Source organism: Phasianus colchicus, chromosome 19 (assembly GCF_987193195.1).
Source record: "Phasianus colchicus chromosome 19, bPhaCol1.hap1.1, whole genome shotgun sequence".
Taxonomy (NCBI): domain Eukaryota; kingdom Metazoa; phylum Chordata; class Aves; order Galliformes; family Phasianidae; genus Phasianus; species Phasianus colchicus.
This window is the reverse complement of record NC_143454.1, coordinates 10,702,047-10,720,314: the sequence shown is the minus strand read 5'-3', so window position 1 is coordinate 10,720,314 and position 18,268 is coordinate 10,702,047. Positions and strand designations below refer to the sequence as shown.

Here is an 18,268-nt window from a genome sequence, read left to right as displayed (position 1 = left end):
TTTCCGGCAGCCACCCAGGACAATGTTCGATCAGCAAGACTTTCACCTCCAACAATTAGCATTTTGTACAAAAGTGTAACCTTCCGATGACGCCTGGCGGGTTGGCATTATGATTATTTCCTGTCTGCAGATGAGTAAACAGAAAACACATCAAGCTGAGTGACAATTATATGCAAAGTACAGATGCTTGTACGTGTGGACGTCATCCTCCCAAGGGAAACTGCTGATGGGGTTACAGGCACAGGGTGTTTCGGTTCTCTAATTCCTCCAGAGATTTCCTCTTCACCACTTTTGAAGGACAGTATGGATTTGTAACACCAATTTATTTACTAAACAATATGGAATCCAAGCAAATGCAACAGTAAATTACCAGCTATTTCAGAATGACACCAAAGAGCACATTTTTCCCACAGCTGTTCCTTTTTTAAAAAATTGCAGAGCATAAAAATGGCCATAAAAAAAAGGAGCTGATGTAAACTTGGGGAACTCATTCTAACACAGTTGCACGCCCAACAATGCCCACGAATGACACCATGACTGTGGATCCTGGGAACGAGTAGCCTGTAGAATACCTGCTGCACAGGGAGATCTGATGGCAGAAGCTGCTAAAGGGAGGCTTCCACAAATCAATATGCAAAGAAATCTAAAGACGGAACAGCCTATCCTTCAGATTGTCTCAGACAATTATGTTCTCATAATTAATAGTATTTAGAGGCCGTTTGTTTGCCAATTCTCAGCCTCTGCCATCTGCAATTCGCTGCAATCGGGTCTTGGCAAGGAAGGCTGTCCTTAGCAAGGCCTTCCCCTTGCCAAGGTCTGCTGTCACCCAGGTTCTGTAAGAAACAATCCACTGTAAAGCTGCAATTCCACTCAACAGTTCCTGAGAAGTACCCTTAACTATTGCGAAGGGACAGACTGCAGATTCCTATGGCAGACTGGACGAGTGCTCAGTGTCATCTTCTTTGCTCGGCAATCCCACCTGTATTTCCTCACCAGTCACCCTGCAACCTCCACGAGAGCCCGACGGCCAAAGTCAGCCAACTCACTGCTTTCACAACTCCTGGCCAAGCCCTCTGCTTACTTCGTTACCTTCTCTGCAGAATGCTGCACTTTGAATCTCAAGGAACAACCAATCCTTCGGTACCTCCTCTTTCCATATTCAGGCTCCCACTGCCTCCCTTTGAACAGTGGCCTTTTAGGGGCTGTCATAAAGGAACAACTGGAACACAGAACTTTGGAAGTGAGTTGAAGATGACAAGATGACCAAAGAAGCTGCTTTGCATTTTCTTGATGACCAGGCCAATAAACACTGTATAAAGCATTTCTCATATGCATGGCTGGAAAACAGGAATGATGGGATTAGGTGAGAAGCAGCTGCAGGGCAGAGATGGGCCTCCTGCATGGGACAAGGATGGGCTGTTTTGCACAGCACTGCCTTCCCTGCAGTGGGATGTCGGAGCACAGCACAGCTTTCTGCTGCTGCAACCTCTGGGTCTGCTTCTTCCTCCAACCACACAGGTCAGACCTCCTCAGAAGAAAGGACAGTGTGTTATGACCCAGGGCTGATTAATACCTGGCTCTAATGTCACTGCACTGAAGTCACAAACTGTGCTCTTAAATCATTACTCTGTGATTACGATCTGCCCAAAGCAGAGCTGGCTGGCACAACTCTGACCCAGAGCAAAGCACAGAGGTGGGTCAGCAGCAATGCCTCTTGTTGTTCTCAAGCTTACAGTCACCGTTCCATGCTAGCCTTATGTAAGCACCGTGGGGATCACTGGAGGAGACACATTACAAAACTCTTTATAAGAAACCAGAAATAACTAGAAAGAGGAGGGAGTTGTTTGTTTCAAAGGGAAGTTGTTTATTTAAAGAGAAGTAAAAGCAGCATGCAAGTAAATTAGTATCTCCTTACTAGCAGAAATACACAGCAGAGCAGTTTTTGCTCAGTGACAAGTAAGGATACGTACAGGTTGGAGCAGCCCTTTTCTTCAGGGAGAGAGGAAAGATCCCAACCAGGCTGCCATGCACGGAGAGCAGAGCAGAGGAGCAGCAATGGGTGCTGCGAGGCAGCGATAACAAACCGCTGTGTATCCACCAGGAGCAGACAAAGAAATGCCTTAATTTAGAGCAGACATTTATGTTAGCCACTGGAAGAAGTCTCCTCCTGACACAGATAGTAATACATTGGAATTGACCATCTGTGTACATGTAAGCCCATCCCAAACCTCAGTGAGCCGGAGCTCTCCCGGTGATGCCATGCTCAGCACACAGAGCTCCTTCCCCAGGCACAGAGCTGGCAGGTGCTGCTCTGAGGCGCTCCCAGCCTTCTTTTCTGTGATTTCTGACAGATTTGCACTCGTGCAGAAGGCGAGCCAGCTACAGAGATCAGGTTCAGCATCTGCCATTTCCAGGAGCGCTGGCTATTTGTGGACAACATCCTCGCTACCCCACTGAATTTCTGCGTTAGCCTCAGCTCACTGAAATTCCAGGATTATACCTTCATTTGTCTGCTTATTTGCTCTAGATTTGATCTGACCTGGGGATTTACCACGCGCTATCTCAGGACGCTGTTTGCTGATACAAAGTCCTCAACTTGTTATGAACTGAAAGCCTCCAAAATCTTCATGACACAGAGACCCGAAATCCCTGGAGCCGTCCTCACGAGATGGGGATGATAGTGCAGCAGTGTGGAGCAGTTCTGGGGGCACGGTGAGCAGCCCATGCAGTGCTGCCATTTCCACCACCCACAGCACTGCCCCAATAAAGGACAGCATAAATACAGTTGAGCAGTAAGATGTCTCATTGCTGTTGGACAGCCGGGTCCACCTAAGCATATTTTCTGGTCTAGAAGCTCTTGGAAATCTCAGTATTAGATTGGAAATGGTTCATAGGTTGGCCTGAGAACTGTGCTATTCTAGCAGTGATTCCTCATCTACGTTCCTCCCCATTACCAATGGCACTTTTGGGCACTTTGCTCACACACTGACACCAAGCACTGCTAATCACATTTGCTTTTACTTCCCCTGTGCCCATTGCAGCCCACGTCCCACAGCTCCCAGGCCTGCAGTGCTGTGGCTGTACTGGGCTGGGGCTCAGCGTTGTGCAAGCAAGGGGAACCCAAGCAAGAAGAAACAAACAAAAGTGCTTCCTGCTTTTCCAAATATTTACAGAAGGCTGTGATGTTTTGGGTTTCCCACACTGCAGCATAAGATCTTCAAAGATAATCATCTTTGCAATTAACAAAACCCAAAATCTCCCCTAAGTTATCATACGTAGTCGGGTCCAAAGTGCTTTTTGGTGCATACTGTGCTTGGAGTTTTTATAAGCTGCCGGGGTTGGAATGCATCCCACTGAGTTCACTGCCAACAGAAGGACACGCAGTGTAAACATTACGCATTAATTCAGGTCCTAGGGCTTATGAACACTTCTGAAACTGTTTCTATACCACAGTAAACACACTTGATAACTAATTCAAGGCATCTGAATTAACAGAATAATTAATCCTCGCTACTTTTCCATGCCTGTTCTTCACACTGAGAAATGGTTACAGAGCAGCAAGCCCTGGGGCTGCTGTGCTATCAGTGGTGGGACGGCACGAGTGTGGGTCACCCGCTCAGCATCACCGCCTCCCTCCTCAGACACTGCTGCACAGCAGTCATTAAGTGCGACACAACAATGGTAATAGTGTTAGTTTTCACCTAACAAGTGAGATGTTTGCACGTTTGTTACCTGCTCTTGTGAATCACAGCTAGTCCCGGAGATCGTCGGGATTACGCTCTTTTTAGTGGGAATGAAACACATCAGCTCCTCCTGCTTCTCGCTCATCCCTCCTCACGCGCTCCCCCTCTCCTGCTGTCTGACACACGATTCCAGGGATCAGCCGTTGGAAGAGACAGCACAAACAAAGCAAAGAGACCCAGCTGGAATGAATAACCAACAAGCAGATGCTTCCCAGCAAGTCGATTTTCTGCTATGAAGCCGTTCCAACTCCAAGAGAGAAAGGGAGGTGCAAACCTGACTGAGGAGGTAGCAATGAGAAAACGTCTCCTGCGACTCACCAAAAGGAAGCTGTTCTTGTCAGCAGCACACATGCCATGGCACTCCGAACAAGCCAGGAATAAGAGAAGTGGAGATGATGACTTCATCGGAGGCAACAGAGGAGAGGTATGCCCGGAATGCTGGGCAGGCCAGCAGCTGGGGAGGCTCAGCAGGAGGCTGGGAACCGCCAGGTTCCTTCACAGCACCACCGTGATGTGCTTTAAGGAACAGAGACCTGAGAACGCAAGAAAACTTCACCAGATCCTCAGCAGTTTCCTCAGAAAACTAAGAGCTCACCAGAACCCAAAGCTGATGGAACAAACCCTGCACAGACACAAGGCTTGGCGAGGGCAGGCTGGCTGCTGACCTGGGCAGTGACCCAGCAATGGAGGCGCGCTCTGCGCTGCCTGCCCTCCCCGCGCTGCCCCATTGGAGCGGGGCTCTGCAGCACCTGCCTGGAGCTGCGGCAGGGCGGAGTTTCTGCGAAACCAGAGGGAACAGGAATTACCGGTCTCCTGCTCGTACAATTACCCTTTGTGAATTAATTTTATTGCTTAATGAATTTAGCTGTTATTTCTCTAATTTCAGCATTATCTAGTAACTCCTTGTTACACGCCCAGCAGAGGGGAGGAGGAGGTGCACGGTGACAGAAGTGATTTATTGCACGCAGTAGTATTGATGAGTTAAAACAAATCCCTGGAGAGGAGATGTTTGCAGTGTTTGTGTGATTCAGAACAAACAGAAGAGGTTGGAGGAGAATCTGCGTTTCGGGAAGCTCGAGGTGGCCGTGTGAGTCCAGGAGGGAAGATGGAGCTTTCATCTGAACCCAAAGGCCTATTTAGAAGATGCTGTTGGAAAAGTGGCACTTTCCAGAAGTGGAGTAACACCCTGGGATTAAGCAAAGTCAGAAAGCACTGAGTTCAGCCAATTTTTTCCATCAAGAGGCAAGAATGGCTTGGGTGGGAAGCAGGGATGCAAGAACGCCTGCTTTCCAATGGGCAAAGATGAGTGCAGAGCCACTGACAGATCAGGAATGCTCACTGACACGACCTGCTCCTGTTCCACTCGGCTGGACGTGCAATACAGATGCGAGGTCAGATTCTTTGCTCCGTTACCTGCACAGCTACTTACTGGAACATCTCACCCATCGCCTTAACGATTCCTTGGGGAATTCCAGCTGATCCCTTACAGCAACATTATGACCATTATGCCACATAAAATTAATTAAAAGTCAAGCCTTTATTAAGCAGTAAAATTGACTTTTAAGTAAAAATGGTTGAGAAGCAAAAGTTTAGGGCAGGTAATGATGCCCTCAGAAAAATCAGACTCATCTAAAAGCAAAGCTAATGAACATCCAGAATGGATATTCCCCAGGCTAATGAGTGTTTGCGTCACCACCGCTTTTTATATTAGAATAAAATTATTTCTTTCCACATCTGAGAATCCCTTGCTTAAATACACATCTGTATTAAGAGCAATCTCACTGCCTGCACCCAGGACTCTCCCACATCAGAATCTGTGATTTACTCCCCGCTCACTTAGCATCATGCTCTCCTGCTCTCACCAGCTTCTCAGACAATTAAGGATGTTTACAGAATTACAGCTTGTAAAAAAAAAGCCTCATTTATCTAACCATTTAGTTAGAAAACACCAACAGCAACAACAAGGGATCATTTGTTGCCTTTTGTGCCACACTCTAGCACAAAGCCTTTCCTGCACCCATTACAGACTGTTGGTGTGCCTACAGCTAATGCTTTCCACAGCCATGGCACCAGACATGTTCAAGCCTCTCACCTTTACCTCTGTTTCCCTCACAGATGACATAAGTGTTACAAAACCACAGTAATGAGCTTAAAAGAGGGACTGCCATTCTCTGCCCCCCCTGCCACTGCCTGGACGTACAAAGAGGCACCTGAATCAGAGAACATCCTGAGCTGGAAGGGTCCCATGAGGACCCCCACCTCCAACTCCTGCACAGAACACCTACAGATCAAAGCACATCCGAAGCACCAGCAGGAGTCCTATTGCCCTCTGCAGCTGTGAGCGCGGTGCCCGGAGCAGTTGTGCAACCAAAGAGGTTTATTTGGACTGGCTGGAAAACAGAAAACAGTTCAACTCATAAAGAACACTGGAACAGACTGTTTCCCATCAGTTAAAGAGTATGGCTGTGTTCTCTCGCCGTAGGACTAACGCTTTCTGCAAGAAGAGCTTCTTTTTCTTTGTTAAGTAATGGTTTTTAGATGTGTTGACCCTTGCCATAGCACACAGTGCACTTTAATGGATCTCATGTCCTCTCTGTGCCAGGTTTTGAGATACCACGGACTGAGTGATATCTAACATTCCTCACAACACTCCCCAGCAGATGCTATTAGTGGCTCTGGAACCCAGCAGTTCAAAAAGCAGTGCCATTTTTTCTGTCTACTCAATATGCACCCATTTCTCTGTTTTCTCTGCTGCCACCCAGCACTGCAGAACTGAGCTGTGCATTCAGGAACAGATCCATGTGCAAAAGTAAGGGCCAAATGCAGGGCCTCAGCCTGGTGCCTGAGGGACACAGGGACAGCATGCACAGCATCCAGAAAACTACCCCCACTTCCACAAATAAGCAGTGAATCACACTGATTGAGGAGCCCTCATTACAAGTTCAATTTTTACTGTCTTGTATTTTTAATTAGACATTTGTAATATATACTTGGTATTTTTTATTCCTTATTTATCAGTCTTGGAAATAAAATATGTATGATATTTATCTTTCTCTGGTGTGATGTCTAGAGAACAAACTCGTCTTTTGCTAACAGCATATCATTAGGAGCCTTTTCTCCGGGGTAAAATTGAAATCAAACTCAGATTTAAAAAATACATCAGAAAAAAGATGAAGCTGTAGCCTGGCTGGGGACCAGATGGGAGAGACTGCTACTGCCCTGGTTAAACTGGAAAGGATGATAAAGTGAAGTGGAACATCAGCTTCCTCCTATGTGATGATAAAGACAAGCAACGTGGAGTTTGCAGAACAAGAAGTCAGCTCAGGGGAGATTTAAATTAGATTCATCCATCATGCTTAACATTTCTGCAGAGATTCTGAACCGTTGCCATGCTGCTTTCTTGCAGCACTTTATCAGCATGGCTGCCTATTCACAGACACCATCCAGGGCAAAGGAGAGACTTCTATATTCTGTCACATGTGGCTCTGCAGATGTAAGCCGTGCCACCCATCCATGCCATAGGGACAGGTGGGGCCACAGCATCCCCTGCCCAGGGTGCTCTGCAGCCTCTGGCCATGCTCTGGCCATACAGCTGACATGGCTGCTGCAAGGCCTGCTGCCCATTACAGCCCCCTGCCCTGCAAAACAACTCAGAGAGCTCACAACTCCAGCTGACTTCTCTATCAACTGTTCTTTTACTTAATGCAACCTTTAGTTGGATGTTTAAGTTGAGTCTCATTTCAGCTTCCCCTGAGCTCCTGCCTGTTCTTAAGCCATGCTCTCACCTGTCTGTGCACCTGGCTGGGGTCAGAGCTCACTGCTTTTCTTACAAATCTGCCTGTAATCCCTTTTGCCTTCTGCTCAAGTTCCACAATGGTAACACAGGTGAGATGGGAGCTGCACAGCCAGAGTGCAGCCATGCCTGTGCTCCCACCTGCACGGCCCATCTCCTCGGTGGGCTGCTCTGCTGGGCAGAGCTTTGCAGAGGGGAAGCACAGAGCAGCCCAGGGCAGCCCACGCTGCGTGGGAAGCAGCAGCAGATACAGAACTTGGTGCAGGGTAATTACGAGGCCCTTTTTTTGCAGTCGTGCGTGGTGACTGCTCTAACAGGTCTGTACCGGCAACATGAATATTAAATAAATAAACACTTAATTTATAAGCATGATTCATCAAAGATTTCATCTTCTACAGCAAAGAAACAGATGTTCCATTGATGGCACTTCATTAGAGAGATAAATGGGGTCACATACATATCTCCATTCACATCCATCTGCATAATAGACCAAACATTAAGATTTGAAATCCACATAGCACATGCAGCTCTTACATCAGCCTGAAAGACTCTTAATGCCCAGAGCCAATTAATCCGAGTTAGACTGCCTTGACATTGCAGGAGCTCCAGTGTTGTTCACAAAAGCAGAACGCAGTTTCACTTGGAGAAGAGTAACAGATTTTACCTATCTGGATGGGAGTCAGTTTTGGTATCTGCTGGACAAAATGCAGGATCTTTACTACGATCTCACAGACAGCATTAAAACACAACAGTGACAGAAAGCCTGAAAACACAGCGCTTCCTGCAGTTAGAATCCACCAGGGTTAGGAGGCTTCAGGTCACAGAGAGTGTTCTGTTCTCCAGGACTTTCTGCAGGATGCCTATGGGGTGCTCTGCTCCTGAGGGGAAGCCTTGGTTCCCTCAGCACTGACCTGCAGCACTGCAGGACCACTGAACACCTGCAGTGAACTGCAGTCACTCTCTGTAGGCAGGTTAATGCACCACACCCCACTCAGAAATTTTAGGTGGGAATTCACCCCAAATTCAGCTGGTCCTAGAAGTAAAGCTAATTAAATGAACACAAGTGTTCTCATTTAAATACACTGACCAGACTGGGGTTTGTTCCCATCTAAGGGTACAAAGGTAATAACTGTTAACCTTTGACAGCTAAAAATGTAAAGGGAAAATATCTTTCATTTAAAACTTGCTCGTTTGGTTTCCATGGCCACTGCTTAATCACGGAGGATGACTATTACTTGTTACTATGGCAACCAAGAAGCTTAAGAAGCATCCTGTAATTTAACTCCAGATGCCAAATTTTACAGCAGTCCACCTATTACCACATTTGGGTACTTCAGAACAAGACCAGGCTTGATCTCCTACACTACAAGAAATTCATTGGCGCAGAAGTGCTGCAAGAAATCAAAAGTGTGAGCACATAATGTACAAAAGGAACTTGCACTTGAAATAAATTGGTTTCTTCAAAAAGAAACATTAAGTGCTCAACATCTGAGGAATCCTTTTTCAGCGTTGATGTTAATGAAGCAAAACTTTGGCCTTCCTTATTCTTGTCAATGTTTCTCAAAGCCTACGCAGTAGCAGGGCATGTATTTCCCCAAAGTGAATGCTTCAATGCTCAACTTAAAATGCACTTTGAAAGTAATGCTAAGTAGCCAATAGTCATAAAGCACAAAGCTTTGCCACCAGCACTGCCAGGAAATCCCACGTCAAAAGCTTTGTCTGCAATGGGCGTGGGGAGATGGGGCTTCCAGAGATGACCGTGGTGATCACTGTTCCTTGACGCTCACCTGTTCCACATTAGGTATTAATTCACAGATTTAAAGTCATCCATTTTTACATTTGGTTCCCAAGGGGGTCAGGGGAAACTCAGTTTGAAAGTCCGACCCGAGGCTGCATGCAACAGAGAAATGAATGAGGAAGTTCTGAGTTCCGCATGCATGTTGTAATATGCGTACACACAAACGCATGAGCAATTAATATCCAAATTTCAAGCATTCTCTGCAGTGTTAAAAAGAAAGCAAAGTATCCTCAGCTGGTGTCTGAAGTGAAAAAAGCAAAATTGATAGTGACCAAATATGGGAACTGACCCAGCTAGTTCCCATCTCTATTGAGACCAGAGTAAATGAAAGGATTATAGAGTGCCTTCAGTGCAATAACTTAAGGGATTAGAGGCACGCTAGAAGACCTCCGAGGGAAAATACAGGTTTAAAAGCTTTAAAAAGCAGCTCTGTGTCTAAACTGTTTAGACTGCCACAGCTGTAAGGACACAAACTTACTCTAATACATCCTAGAGCTCAGGAAAACCGCTCTAAGCATGCTGTTGGAAGCTGTTCTCTTTTGGATGCAGGCCGGGTTTTTAACCTCTCTCACTTATTACCTGTAGTTTTTAGATAACAACTCACTCTGCATTGCTTGGGAGCAGCTCTGCTGCTTATTTCCTTTTGGAGCAATAAGCCCCTCCTAGCAACGCTGCCGGGGGAAAGGGAGGCTCCCACCAGAAGGAAAGGACGTGGAAAAGAGATAAGCAGAAGATGAGCAAAAATAGACAGCGGTCAGACTTCAAGTTGCCTAAAAAGTGCTGAAAATCCCCAAATTTCTGCCACGGCATTAAATGGGCTGTTCATTGGAAAGTAAATTCCTAAGTTACTCTTAAGCAGGATTGACAACCCTCACAATTCATCCAGACTTTTGCTGTTTCTGGTTATCTTACAGATGCCATTTCTGGGACAAGTGGGACTTACAGGTAGGAACTGTGGTTAAGATTTCAGAGAAGCAAAACTCCCACGTTCTCTTGCTACCTTGGGGCAGAGGGAAAGTCAGAGAAGAATCCAGAGCTCCTGCAGTGCCATCACTGTCACTGACCACCTGTAGGACTCCCACGGCCGTTCCTGGGCACCTTACTGGTTAGATGAGAATGCATTTACCCGAGGCTTCTTTCATTCTGTGAGCAAATACAGCAACGTCTCAGTTGGAGCACTACTGCTAAAAATAGAAGGGCTGACAGTGAATATTTCTTACCAACAGTACAGCTTACAAAATCCCATCAAAGCGTTTATAACTGGACTCAGCACTCCCAGCTCTTACATGAAAGCAGTTGCTTCTCTGATGCTTTTTAGAAAGAACACCAGCAGGTGTGGTGGTGGGTGATGGTTGGGCTGGGTGGTCTTAGTGGCCTTTTCCAATTGTAACGATTGTATGATTCTGTGATTGTATCTGAGAAGAAACACTAAACCTTCAAGATCAGGAAATCAAACTGTTATTGAGTTCTTAGCAGTATGATGACAACTGATCGCCTACAGAGTTCTACAGAAGGAAGAGCTGAAGCCGAAGCTGCATTCGATTCAAATCACTATTTCTAATTCTTCTTACTAAGAATTCAGACAGCCTCCTGCCTCGGTCCCACTGAGACAAATTAGCAACAGAAGGCGGTTTCTTAGGAGAGATGGTTAATCATGGGCAAAAAAAAATCACTTATAACAAATGAGAAAAATAAGAGATGGAGAAGTTCCCTATTTCCACAGCATCTCGTTTTGGAGAATATGCAAATATAGTATATGACATATTCTCATTTGTGACACGATGAGAGAAGGATGCATGAATTTTCAGCATGGTTTAGTCAGAAAGCAAGCCTGGGTATAGCCTCCTCATGTCATTCTGTTGCACGTTGGAACAAAAACTATTATTACCATAACGAAAAACATGCCAAAGCTACCAGTTTTTTAAATAACTGATTCAATAATTAAGCAATTTACTCGTAAATGATCAGAAACATAACCTCACACTCACAGAATTCTGAGCTTCCAGAGCACGCAGCCTGCAGAGCAGCTGGATCTGAGGCCAGTGAATGGAGCACCCTCAGCAGTTTCCATGAGGAAACTGGATTTTCAGAACAGTTGCCCCTGAGCCCCGCTCCTTCATTATGGCCATAATTAAGAAGTGGCAGAGATAGCATGAAGGGCCCACAGAGCAGCACGCAGCAGGCAGAGGCAGGTGATGCTTCTGCCAAGTATTTTTCTTCTGCCCTCTCTGCCTCCCAACGCCTTCTGCTGCATTGGATGGATCACCTGGTAGTAATCATAATTACAGCCATGATTCCTCACGTATTTACACACATCTCCGAGCTGAACAGATGGTCATAGGAGAGATGGGGATTTTCTAGGTCTTTCTAACCAACGTACCTGTAGCATGGCTCAAATCCCTGCGGAAAGCAGAGCCGGGAGATTTCCAAAATTATCATCATTGTAACAAAATATAACAGTGGAGTGAAACCTGTCCTGTTTATCCATCACCAGACTACAGGAATCTCTGTGTGCTGGAGCCTCCTAGCAGCATGCCTCCCTGCTCTGGCCTGATTTGCCACCCCATCAGTTTCAGCCCTCTCCAGCTGTTCCAGGCCTGGGCACACGAACAGGAGATGAAGGTGCCCTGGGCAACAGGGCTGGCCAGAGAATTCCATGAATAGAGGATGACATCATAGGAGACATCAAATAAGCTGGCTGTCACTGAAAACAGCTGAAAGTGTGACAGATTTTTCTGCGCACTACATCAGATCGTGTCCATCTGGAGTCCCAACAGAAAGCAGTCCCCACCTTTCCTTAGAGACTGGCGTAGAAAATGCAAATTCTGCTCACTTTGCTTATCTCAAACGCACTGCAGCACACTTTCCTGAGGCAGCGGCCATCTCTTCCTTGGTCCCCCTGCACCTCGGCCCACTTCCCCAGCAGCCAGCCCCACAGCTGGGGCCACAGCTGGGCAGGCAATGGCCGCAGCCCAGCCCTGCCTTCCTCGGGTGAGCAGCATCCCGCAGCCACGCTCCGACTTGGGGGATCCGCCTCTGCCCCTGACGGGCCGGCAGCGGGAAGCGGCAGAACATGAACACGTGCGTTTCAACACAACCTCCTCCTCATTCAGGGAGCGGGCAGACACAAACCAGCCGGGATCCCGGCGCTCAGCGCAGCGGCACGGAGCGGTGCTGGCAGCAGATGGCAGCAGCTGCACCTCCCGGGAGCCGCGTCCGCGATTGGTGCGGTGCTGCGAGCGCTTCCAGATGCCGGAGCGGACGTGTGCCAGCAGAGATCTCCTCCTCCTGCTAAATGTGTAACAGCTGTTTGACCCCCAGCAAGCCCCCTGGCCCTGAGCTTGCTGCCGGCCTGCTGGGCAGCACCGCGTGGAGGAGCTCAGCCTGCGGGCCTCGCTGCTGCAGCGCCCGGCTGCATCCACGTGTGCTCTGCGTGGATTGTGGCAAAGGGGGGAGGGAGACTTGCTGAGGAAACGGCCTGGAAACAAGCAAGTGGCAAGATAGAACACAGCGAATTCCTGTAAAAGCACTCCAGTACTTACAAGATTATGATAACTTTCCATTAAGAATATCTGCTCTTTCTCTAAGAACATCTTAGCTAGCAATGGCAAATGACACTGCAGATGAGTACTTGAGAGGGTGATCCTCAGTTCCTTCCTTGTTCAGGCTTGTAGGCTTTGGGAATTAACATTACATCAAAACCAAAAAGCCTACAGACTCATTCTGGTGCCTGCGTTCCCCATTGCTCCCGCAGCCCTACCATCTCCCACACATTCATTGTCCACTGGCAAAAAATCTGCATTCTGCTCTTCCTTCACTCTGCCCAGACCGCCTGCAGCTCCTGGACTGGGCCCTACACATCCCAGGACCTTGCAGCTCAACACCATTCCTCCACAACTTGCTTAACTTGCTTTCTACATCTCTTACATATAGAAAATGACATATAGAAAATGAAAATTCTTGTCCAGATTTTGCAAATCCCCGTAAGATCTACGGATGAGAAGAGCTAAATGAGTGCAGAGCATTATGATTCTCCTAGCAGGCAGGAATCCTACATGTGTGTGACAAACACAAAATACTCAGAGAGGGATCAACAGCAAGAAGATTTCATTTGGTTCTAATCCAATTTCTTACAAACATTAGGGCTCATTTCCATTTCAATCAAATCTGCTTGCATATTCTTTGTGCTCATGACAGTTTATGCTCATAAGTTCATACTGGGTTACCTAAAAGAAATGAACGCATCTGGTTTGTCTCGGTAACTGAAATGACAGTAAAATATTTTGGTTTTGAGCAGTATATGAATAAAGGGGAAAAAGGAGCTGTTACACACTTGTGGGTCTACAGACACTCCTCTCTGACAGGCAGAACAGAAAAACAAAACAAAACCATGGAAAGAAAAACCCTGTTTTGCTTATAGGAAAGGATGAGGCTTATGGACTGATTTAGCTTCCTATTGTTTTCCCAGTAATGATTCCACAGCCAGAAAAAGTACTGCAAGTCATGGGAGGAAGAGCACGCTGTGTGAAGTTAAATTTTGCACTCCTGGGGTCAGCTCTGCAGGCTGCTGCGTACATCTCATCAACCCCAGGGACACAGGTAAAGCCTGGATTTGCACACACACCTGACGGAGCACGAGGTGTTGCCACTGCACTCTGCTACAGCTGTTTATTCGCACAAGAACAACAACTAAGAAGTTCGTTCATGGTTCTGATTGAGCTCAGGACTTTATAAATGTGACAGGATTGTTGCACTGGAGGCCAAACGCAGCCCTCATCTTCCCTTCTGCAAAGACAGCTCAACACAGAACGACTCAGAGCCACCCATCTCTTGGACTGCTTTAACAACAGGCACAAGCAGCAACAGACGTGTATCTCACACTGCAAGAGAGCCAGAATAGCTGATTTTTAAAAATGCATCTGGGTCAGTGGCTGCCTCAAGTAGAATAAACGGGCTGCATGAGTGAGTACGCCCTGCAGAAACATGACTCTGTGGACCTAACTCCTGCTGATGAGGACAAATAGGCCCTTTTAGAGCAGGATTTTTAGAAGCAAAGTGATTTGGGAATACAAGTCCCAGAGGTTTTCCCAGTGCCTCTGGAGCACAACCTGTAAGCTCTAAAAATTCTGCCCTTAAACCGTACTCAGCTTTGTAATGTTGAAACCCCTGGTGATACTCAGCCCATGGAGAACAAGTTCCAGCAATTCATCTCTGCACACAGATACCATCTCTTAATCAAATATCCATAATCATCAATTAGGCCTCCAAACGTCTCAATTCGCTAGAAAGAAACGGTTACCTTAATCAAACACACTGCAATAACCGATGGGTGGCTAACAGAGGAGATGGGATTAGTTACAGCCAGGCTGCCCAGCTCACCTCCATCCAGCAGCTCCCCCCCCTCAGCACAAGCAATGGCCTTTTGCAAAGCCCAGCACACGCTGCACGGGGAGCAGGCACACTTCCATTCACACGGGTCGCTCTCACGCACAGGAACGAAGCTACCTGTAAGCATCAGCACGAATGTCTTTGCACTGCCAATTAAACAGAACTGCGTTGCAATTACCCCTACTAAGCGGCCTGTTCCGGCTCCGGGATCTGCTTCGCTGTCTCTGAAGTCGTGACCTCCGGAGCAGACGATAGTAGTAGGACGGTCTCCCAGAACTTTTCCTGCTGTTCATTGACATTTTTCTGTCTATTTTACACATACACACATGCAGGCACAGGTTCACTCTCCCCTCTGGCAAAGTAGCAACAGTTCCAGCGTGTAATCAACGGGAGGTTGTTCTGTGCAGTGGAAAGGGAGAGGGGGGAAGAGGAACTCTTCACTTTACACATTTAAGAAGAAAAACAACAGGAAGAAAACATTAAAAAGACAGAGAAAAAAAAAAAATAAAGGAACGCAGCACCAGAGTACATGTCTCAGCAGAGGGAGGACTTGCAGCAAGCAAGATAGACTGTACTAACAATTCCTGCCCCCAAAAAGATAAGCGTGCTGGAGTTGGAATAGGAAGCCAGAGTTGGCCTGGGCTCTTGAAACGTGAAGAAAAGGCTGGAAGAAATCCTGGACTGGATCGTCCCCGCTGGACAGCAGCATCCGACCGAGCAGCGCTGGAGGAAAGCAATGCCTGCTGCAGGAGAGCAGCCGCGCAGCCTCTGCCTGCCAACAGCTGCACCGCCGGGACGGAGTGCCAGGCAGCCGGGCTGCAGCAGGAGGCAGCTGTGGAATATGGGGCAGGGAAGGGTATAACGATCTCCGGGCTGTGGGACACATGTTAATAATCATCGTGGAGCAAAAGCCCCGGAAAATAAAGTGAAACTTGAGAGGGGAAAACTTTAATTAGAACTTGAATGAACAGAGCTCCAGACTCCCCTGGAGGCCCATTTCCTTTCAACATTCAAACTGAGTTATAGCACATCCCAGGAATTAGAGAAAGAGCCTATTTACCATTTGGGGTCTGATGGCAGCGAAGATTCTGTCTCCGGCTCATGTTGCTCAATAAAATTACATTGCATTGGGCAGAATTAACGCTTTAAGCCATGGAAGAAAAGCAAAAAAAGAAAACAGAATAACCAGAACAAAAATTACGCTCCAGATTTAGTTTTGAAAGGTCAGGTGTGAGATGAATTGTCCATGTTCCTCCGCCAAAGCTCCTCTGCAGGCTGGCACAGACCGTGCTGTGCAGGACAAGCAGAGAGCACTGCAGAAACCCTGAGCTGTGGCCAAGGACTGAGCGTGCTGCCACTCCTCACGGGTTGGCAGATAACAGAAAAATCTCATCAGAGCGGGGTGAACTGGAAAACAAAGTTCGCACAGTGCCTCCCCATAGTGTGTCCTACTTCTGTTCTTTTTCCCAGACATTTGTGCACATGTATCTCTGTGGGATGGCTGTAGGTAGGACCAGGCAGGCTTGGCTGAGGACGAGCTGTGCTCCCTGCTCAGTTGGAGCTTCTGCAGGAGTCTGAAAGCTTCCTGGGTTATACCGAGTTGTGTCTTCAGTCACAGGAGGCAGAAACCAGCCGACCTTGGTTCCCTCGGTGTGACATGTCCTGCTAGTGCTTCGTGTGGGAAACAAAGCCTGCCAGTTCTCCTAAGGACTGTCCCTTCCTTATCACCAGCAATCCCCCCTACTTTCAGCATTTTGTAAACTCACATAGTCATGAAAAACATTAGAATTTTATAAAACCTGTGTTGTCTTATTTACAGATAGTGTAGGGAAAATATGGTATTCATCAGCAGAGAAAGACCCTTCCAGGACAGGAAACAAGCCTCAGCCTTTAGTAAAGTCCATGCCTGGTTTTGAGGCCACACATAAGGAATTCAACAGCTTTTAGACTGCACAGGAATGAGCCAATCACTGGGGCAATGACAAGTTCAGGTCAAGGAGGGAGCTCCAGCTGGACAGCAGAGGCTCCATCCCGTGTGCAGGGGGATGCTGCACAGGACTGTGCTCTGCTGGCACCAGCACCAGCTGTCACCCAGCCCCACAACACATCGCAGCAAAAAGGAGAAGGCTTTGATTTACTGCACGTCTGCTCTCATCTTGTAATCCAGAATGTTGAGTTTTTTCATATTTGGGTAGATTAAAACACAAAAAGTAATAAAGAAATGACAAAAAACATTCCCCAAGTGATGAGAGACTCATCCTGTGCAGTTGATTCAGTTTGTAAATAGGGCCAAGAACAACTATAAGACAGTGATGGGAAAATCTGAAAATATTGAGGTTCAGTAACAGATCTGTAGACAAGAAGCCAAATACTCATAGCTCTCTCTGAGTTTTGGTGTCCTAATAACTGAGCTGGTAGCTTAAAAAAGCTTTTTCCTATTATGCTTTTATCATTCAAAATGTCTTTAAAAGAGTTGAACCACTTTATTTCTTTAACTCTTCATTCCGAAGAACAACAACAACAACAAAAGGCACTGATAGAACTGAAAGTTGAAACAAAACCATTTAAAAGCTCATTCAAATTCAGACAGTCCAAAAGGATGAGGTCCACCTGGGTTGGTTTTGCCTAATTGGAACCATGTGGCTCATCCTCCAAGCACCTGGGATGCGGTGGGATGCAGACCAGCCATCCTCACCTCCGTGTGCAGGTGGGAATGATCAGGAGATAAGGATGGTGGTCCTGCTTTCAGGGCACATTCACTCACGTGTACTTAAGCATCTGTTCCACGTTTAGGGATATTTTTGTTAATCAACTGAGTACCTTCAGAAATGTCCATGCAGGTGACCATAAAACAGGAGAAGTTAATGAGGGACTATAAACCATCATGACAAGAGAAAGCAGCCCTGCAATAAAAGCGTAAGCGGTTGGGAGTTTTGTTCAAGTTTAGCCAGCTTGCCTCTGTCTGTCTCACTTCAACGAAGTTTGTGAAGGTTTTAAGTTCAGATGCTGCGTAGCAGCAGGCAACAAAATGAATGACCTGTCTGGGAGGGAATGTGACTGCTCTGGACCTTTCCAATTAATCCGCCATTACTTTTTTTCTTCCTTTCTTCTTCTTTTTTTTTTTTCTTCTTTCTGAAAGCCACATCCTGACACAAACGCTCTTTTGTGCATAGCAGAACCTACCACTTGCAAACGTTAGATATATTAACTGTTCTGGAGGAAAGCTGATGTTAGAATCTATCTCTACAGCAACACGTCACAGCTGTGCTGTTCCCCAAGGCAGAGCGATGGGTTCATTTGCTGGGCTCTACTGAACCTCTCCATACGAGGAGCAAATGGAGCCAAACACAGCAGTGATTTTGGGGTGCCAACACTGAACAGTAACCTTACCATGAAATTAAGTGCCCACCAAAGTGTAACATCTCAATAAAATACCCAGTTTTTACACCACTGAGATGCAGAGGAAGGCTGGAGCACCCACAGCCAGCCTTCGTCCCCTGTCATCTCCCTCCGTTAACCTGCTTATAAGCTCTCTTAAGACTGGAT

General features: G+C 46.8%; 1 protein-coding gene across 8 annotated transcripts in view; it reads right to left on the bottom strand.

Annotated features, from left to right (window-relative positions):
• The window catches only part of DAB2IP (DAB2 interacting protein), a 177,205-nt gene that overhangs the window by 105,705 nt on the left and 53,232 nt on the right, over window positions 1–18,268 (bottom strand). For 2 of the 8 annotated variants that reach the window (XM_090121077.1, XM_090121079.1), the window contains exons 1-2: window positions 11,826–12,474; window positions 11,715–11,734 (exon numbers count right to left, since the gene is read on the bottom strand). The exons of 2 other annotated variants lie outside the window; for them this stretch is intronic. In XM_090121077.1, coding sequence (XP_089977203.1) covers window positions 11,715–11,734; window positions 11,826–11,992 — 187 coding nt within the window. In that variant the 5' untranslated portion in view covers window positions 11,993–12,474. Of the gene's footprint in view, window positions 1–3,732; window positions 3,912–4,061; window positions 4,349–11,714; window positions 11,735–11,825; window positions 12,475–14,900; window positions 15,367–18,268 lie in introns of those variants that run through there. 4 more of the 8 variants (XM_090121081.1, XM_031601907.2, XM_090121083.1 and 1 more) reach the window with 4 other exon arrangements.